Source organism: Electrophorus electricus, chromosome 13 (assembly GCF_013358815.1).
Source record: "Electrophorus electricus isolate fEleEle1 chromosome 13, fEleEle1.pri, whole genome shotgun sequence".
NCBI lineage: Eukaryota > Metazoa > Chordata > Actinopteri > Gymnotiformes > Gymnotidae > Electrophorus > Electrophorus electricus.
Window position 1 is genome coordinate 8,350,513 of NC_049547.1, and position 6,518 is coordinate 8,357,030.

Below are 6,518 nucleotides of genomic sequence, written 5' to 3' on the forward strand. Positions count from 1 at the left end.
ATTAATATAGCTATGATTGTACGTCGTTGTGTTTATCTGAATAATAACATTCAGAACACTTTACCAAAAGCTCCCAAAATAAACAAAACAAGCAAACAAACCGAAGAGCCCAGCTTAGTCTCATAGGGAGCTCTAACTGAGAAACTTTTTAAATTTTGTTTTGTTTTTATTGTGTGCTTTGTTGCCATTTGGCAATCTGGTTACTTTATTGATTAGGAACTAGTACAGTTGCAAACACAATGCTCAAAAAAGGTGTTTTTGTGTGTGTGTGTGTGTGTGTGTGTGTGTTTGCTTGTGCGCACACATGCAGGTCACTGGTGAGGAGTCTGAGGAGGTGGACCCTTGGACCAGGAGAGGTGATGAGGAAGAGGAAGGTGTTGTGGAGTATTTTGTGCTACAGGAGAGCACTGGCTATATGGCACCTACGTTACGCTTTCTAGCTGTACTACACACTATCATCTCCTGCCTCTGTGTGCTGGGGTACTACTATCTGAAGGTGCTTCCCCACATACACATTCCATTTACATATGCAAATTTGATAAGCTGTTTAGAAATTTCAGTTATAAATGCGTGATGAAAATACCATTGTCTGAGTTGCTGTCTGTTGTTAACATGTCAAAAGCAACATTTAGTTTTTCCCCCACAATATATTTTCAAAAGTCACAGTGTTATCACATAAGCCACTGATATTTTAACATTTACTTGTTCTGAGTAGGTGCCCCTGGTGGTATTTAAGCGGGAGAAGGAAATTGCCAGAAAACTTGAATTTGATGGTCTTTATATCACTGAGCAGCCTTCTGATGATGACATCAAAGGGCAATGGGACAGACTTGTGATTAATACGCCGTAAGTTGGACAGGAAATTCTTTCCTTCTTTTGTTGCTTATGTGAGAAAATATCCCCGTGCACACCATGTTATAAAGAGTTAATGAACATACAGTACACTCACTCATTTAACATTGAGTGCATTCTTAGTCAATAATCTTTAGAAAACAAAAACAGGATTATTTATCTGAATTTGTCTGTGGTTTATTTAAATAATGAATGGATTCTTCCCTGCCATTTTGTGCTGTACAGATCCTTCCCAAATAACTACTGGGATAAGTTCATCAAACGCAAGGCAAGTAGAATTTCTAAGGGTTAACATTTATGTATTTTCATCTCTGATGTGATTATATACAGTATCTTTACAATGACTAGTGACTGACTATTAGATGAACTGTGGTCTCAAACACCTGTGTTGCAGTTTGGCTGTAAAACCTGCTGCCGTTTCACTTTAGAAAACTGGTTTGAAAAGAGCCCCAGTGTCTGGCAATCAGCAGTCTTGGAAACCTTTGTCCATGCCTCCATCATTACTCCTAAATCAGGATGGAAGATTTGCAGGGAGAAGGTTGCACAAGATAGCCAGGGAGTGAAACTTGAGACAAGTAATTTCACTTATTTATTGTTTACTGGATTTTTTGCACTTAGGTGATCAATAAATATGGTGACTTGTATGGGGCGGAGCGGATTGCTGAGCTGCTCGGTCTGGACAAGAGTGCTCTGGACTTCAACCCCACTGAGGAGACTGTAAGCAAAGCGGCCTCCTTGGCATCCTGGTGAGGAAAGCAAACAAGAGAATGTTGAATATCATTTATAGGTAAAATTACAGGAAAGTAAATCGATCACAGTGCTACATGCACACCACTTACCTCTACTGGTCCTGTTTGTTTTTGTTTCTACCATAGCTGTCTGTAGCACTTTATGTAATGCTTTGCATTGGCATTCTTGGAGTTTGTCTAATTGTCTGTCTATTACGTGGGCACTCTAGGTTTGTGAAAATACAGTGATCAGCATAAATTTGCATGATCGTACTCCAAATACAGAACATAAAGCTTGGTGTATTTGTTGATTTTCTATATTCCACTAATGCAGTCACATTAGTTTGTATTCTTTAAATAATTATGAATCATATCAAAAATAATTAAATGGAATCATGGAGCAGTTTGAGGTTTCATGAGGCCCAGAATAATTTCCTAAAGAAGTGTAATCAAATTGAATCACTACAAGATCAGAGATCTTAGAGATCTATATTCAGTGTTTTCTGCAATAGGACCAACATTTTGGGGGGAAACAGTAAAGAACTCTCTCTGTCTGTTTCTTTTGTCTAAAAGGTTAAGTTCTATCGACACCAAATATCATATCTGGAAAATGGGCGTGGTGTTCACAGACAATGTGAGTTCACTGTGCAATGTCTGATGGGATTTGTAGTGTAATTTTTATAGGACTCCTTGTTCTTGGGGAGAGCCATACTCATGCACCACCTCTTCTCTCCACCAAGTCTTTCCTGTATTTAGTGTGGTACACCACCATGTCCGTCCTCGGCCACTACAACAACTTCTTCTTTGCTGCTCACCTGCTGGACATCGCCATGGGCTTCAAGACACTGAGGACCATCCTCTCCTCAGTCACCCACAATGGCAAACAGGTTTTCGATCTGACAAAGACCCAAACACCAAGGAGTGCTGTTGGGTTTCAAATGAGTCTACTGATGAATGTTTCATATATATTTGTTTTCTTCTGCTCTCGTAGCTGGTACTAACTGTAGGACTGCTGGCTGTAGTAGTCTATCTTTACACTGTAGTGGCCTTCAACTTCTTCCGAAAGTTCTACAACAAGAGTGAAGACGAGGACGAGCCAGACATGAAATGTGACGATATGATGACCGTACGTTGCAAACACTTGGCTTATTTTGTAGGTCAGGCAGGGACTCACGTAGACCAAACTACGTGATTCACAGAGAGAGAATAAAAAGCTATGGTTTGTTCAGAGAAAAAAACACTAAGCACAGGAACTTCCCATTTTCTTATTGACTTCTTAAACTAACACTAATACTGACACCATTTGTAGAACTTCATAGCATATTTTAATTGTTTGTAATCTGTCTTTGTATGTCTCTTTTTCCTCTATTTTCTGTGCTTTTGTCTATCAGTGTTATCTGTTCCACATGTATGTGGGTGTGCGTGCCGGTGGTGGAATAGGGGATGAGATCGAGGACCCAGCTGGAGACCCCTACGAACTTTACCGCATCCTCTTCGACATCACATTCTTCTTCTTTGTCATCGTCATCCTCCTGGCCATCATACAGGGTACAGTGTGACACAATGGGCACATCTTGCCTTTAAAGCCTCGTTGGACAGCCTCGTGACAGAGTCATGCATGTAGGGTAAAAAGCACCCCAGGACCCAGGATTACATAAAGGTGAAAAAAAATCATGTGGAGAAGTTCACCTCAATCATCACCAGGGTATGGTGACAAGAAACAAATCATTAGTCCAGACCATACAATCACACGCAAGGTAAACTTTCAAATGCATTTCACTGCATATGGGCTCTCCCTTAAAGCTAAGCAAATATTTGGGCATATCACCCCCTGAATCAAGTCAGCGCTTCCTGTGTACAGTATGACCCAAGCAGCTCAAGTGGAGAGGTAAAGGAGGGCTTTGGCTCAGTGGGTTAAACTCACTCCGACTGTGTGTGTAGAGCTGTGAAGGCTCAGAGTGACACATGCAGGGAGAGGGGATTAGAGTCATGCTGCGTGATGGAGAGCGAGACCGAGAATGAGTGAGAAAGGAAGTGGGGAGGAAAAACGAAGGAACTGTGCACATGCATGCAAGCTCACGGGTCACTCTTGGGTTGCACGTGCTACATCTCGCTAAACAGTGCCTTCATGTTGAGCCATGCTCAGCTAGGAATAGATTTGGAATTTTGAACATTTGTAAATGTTCAGAACTCCTGTGGTTTTAATCATAATATTTAGCAGAGGAATTCAGTTAGAAAAGAGCTGCCTGACCTCTCACAGTTAAAACTAACATGCTGCAAAGAACCAATTAGAAGACAGAAATCTCTCACCATTTATCCTGCAATAACATTGTACTTCCAGTTAAAAACACCTTTTTTAACTAAAAAATGACTTGTTTTAAGAAGAACTTTGCTTGCATAGATGATGAAGGTTCTCTGCCCAAATTGTTAGAACATGTCACATAGCTCTAGATGTGAGAACCAGCTGTCAGCAACACAAAAGAACAGGTTAGAGCTCTAATGGCATTGTTCGCAATGTCTATGCACATGGGCCTATATAATAAAACCACTGTAAACAGAATGGCTGTAAGCAAACACTGTGGCATTAAGCTTTTGCTTGCTCATGCAGAAGACATGTTGTTTATTTATTTACATTATTCAATGTCAAGAGGTGTTACACAATGCTCATCAAAATTCTGTAGATGTCTCAGCAGACCTATAACATCAACTCTGATCAGAGGGGTTTTTCTCATAGTGTCTTTCGGTATGCAGTTCTTATGGGCTAATTAAATGGGCATGTGCCATGTATGGTTATATAAACAGAACAGAAAAAAAACTTATAAGAACAAAATAGTTACCAAAAAATTGCAGGGATAATGTGGTGTCCATGCCGCTGTGTTCGGGTCTGCTGTAGGGTCATTCAGTAATGTGTGTGTGTCGACAGGTTTGATAATTGATGCATTTGGAGAATTGAGAGACCAGCAGGAGCAGGTCAAAGAAGACATGGAGGTGGGTGCAGTAGAGAAGAATAGCACTGTCACTAAATCATGAGGTGTGCGCTACCTTGGCCTTTACTCCAGCATCATAGCTGCTTGATCATAAATGCCTTATTTCAGTCTTACCCTGACATATAGGCTAATGTTCCCCTGACATCTACTCTAATGTTACCCCAACATCGACAGTATTATTGCATGCTATCTAGAAGAGTCTTTTTTATCTCATACTATGTATTATCACTGTCACATATAGACCAAATGCTTCATCTGTGGCATTGGAAATGACTACTTTGACACCACTCCACATGGCTTTGAGACACACACTTTACAAGAGCACAACTTGGCCAACTACCTGTGAGTAGCACATCTCCAGCTCACTCACACACCTGTTTCTATACCTTTTGCAGAAGGAAATTAAATGTTAAGGAATAAAAAAGAGTAAAAGTCCAGTTTTTTCATATGCTGTTAAATGATATGTAAATTCTCTCATGCAGTGTTGATACCCAACTCATTTTTCAGTTAAATTCCTCTATATGGAGTTGGCAGTCTCTTCCCTCAGTACACTACGTGACAAGTCAGTACATTACTGTGTGGTTTCTCTCAAATCATGGCACTGGACCAGAACTGCTTTAGTGCATCTCCATATCAAGCCAAGACAAAGTCAGCATGCCCCCAGCCAAGATGAACCTGCTGTTCTGGTGATGTGCTGACTTGGTGTTTTACTGTTTGCTGTGTTTGATCCCTCAGGTTCTTTCTCATGTATCTCATCAACAAGGATGAGACTGAGCACACAGGCCAGGTAGGTTTGTTCCTACAGCATGTGAATGTGTTGCTTTTTCTACCATTAAAAAACATGAGGTTTCTTTATTCAACTGACTTTTTCTCTCACAGAAAAGGCTCAGAAGCAGCCATTCTGAGATGCTTTGTCTGTTGTAGCTTCTCAGTAATTGCCAGTACAGGATGGGCTTACCTGCAGCTCTAGACTCAGGCCTCCTCACCAGGCCTTATGTGCTTGCCTTCCAAAAGCCCGCTGTGTGTCTTTGCCCCTAGGAGTCCTACGTGTGGAAGATGTACCAGGAGCGGTGCTGGGACTTCTTCCCGGCTGGAGACTGCTTCCGCAAGCAGTACGAAGACCAGCTGGGCTAGAGCCTTCAGCCGTCTCCACCAAGCCAGCAGCCATGCACAAACTGCTCTGCTCGCATTTGGATTCTGACCACTGACACCCCTCCAACCACCTAACAAATTGGCCTTTGCGGTTGCATACCAACTTGTGGGAGGAGCTGAGATGCCAGTATTTGTTTTAGTATGACATAATATGATATGTCGGCATCAGAAGTCCCAGTTGTTACCTCTGTTGACAGTGCCAATGTGAAGGAGACTCGTCTTGTGATTCTCAAACCCTTATCTTGAAATTTGGGAGGGTTTTTTCCCCTTTTTTTCTTGGAAAGACAAGCAAGTAAAAAATAACATGTTGCCTTTCTTGCGCATAACCCTGGAAACATTGCACAATGTTTTTACGTCTTTTGAGAGCTGCAGGGTTGTGTTGGGTTATTAAACAACATGTGAGTCTGTTTCCTGATATGCACAAGAATACTATTTCAGTTTTTGGAGAGAATGGAGATTAAATAGATGCCAAAAGTGAGGGAGAATTATGTGAAGAGTACATGCATTTATGAGATGTGTTCAGATTTCATTAACCTGCTTGCTTAGATGAGAAAAAAGAAAAAAAAGGTCATGCAGTGAATTGCGTCCTGTAAGTCTGGATGAAGTGCCTTACATTCAAGACAACTGAAGCTATGCAAAGTCAAGCCTTTTTCTTTACTGTATCTTTGTCCTCCAGGTTTTCTGAAATAATCATTAACAGACCCTGAGTTATTTTTCAGTTTGAAGAGAAACAAAATAATTTTAAGTCTTGCCAACAAGTGGTGGCATAACAAGAAACAGAATTGCTCACAAAGCAACA

At 41.1% G+C, this 6,518-nt stretch overlaps 1 protein-coding gene across 1 annotated transcript in view; it reads left to right on the top strand.

The window, feature by feature from the left end:
• Window positions 1-6,244, top strand: part of LOC113571324 (ryanodine receptor 3) — a 145,620-nt gene extending 139,376 nt beyond the window's left edge. The window contains 12 exon segments of the mRNA XM_035532477.1: window positions 311-496; window positions 716-846; window positions 1,078-1,120; window positions 1,471-1,598; window positions 2,154-2,214; window positions 2,321-2,467; window positions 2,572-2,706; window positions 2,972-3,128; window positions 4,504-4,568; window positions 4,809-4,909; window positions 5,303-5,354; window positions 5,606-6,244. Of these exon segments, the coding sequence (XP_035388370.1) occupies window positions 311-496; window positions 716-846; window positions 1,078-1,120; window positions 1,471-1,598; window positions 2,154-2,214; window positions 2,321-2,467; window positions 2,572-2,706; window positions 2,972-3,128; window positions 4,504-4,568; window positions 4,809-4,909; window positions 5,303-5,354; window positions 5,606-5,701 (1,302 nt within the window). The 3' untranslated portion in view covers window positions 5,702-6,244.
• The last annotated feature ends 274 nt before the right edge of the window (window positions 6,245-6,518 follow it).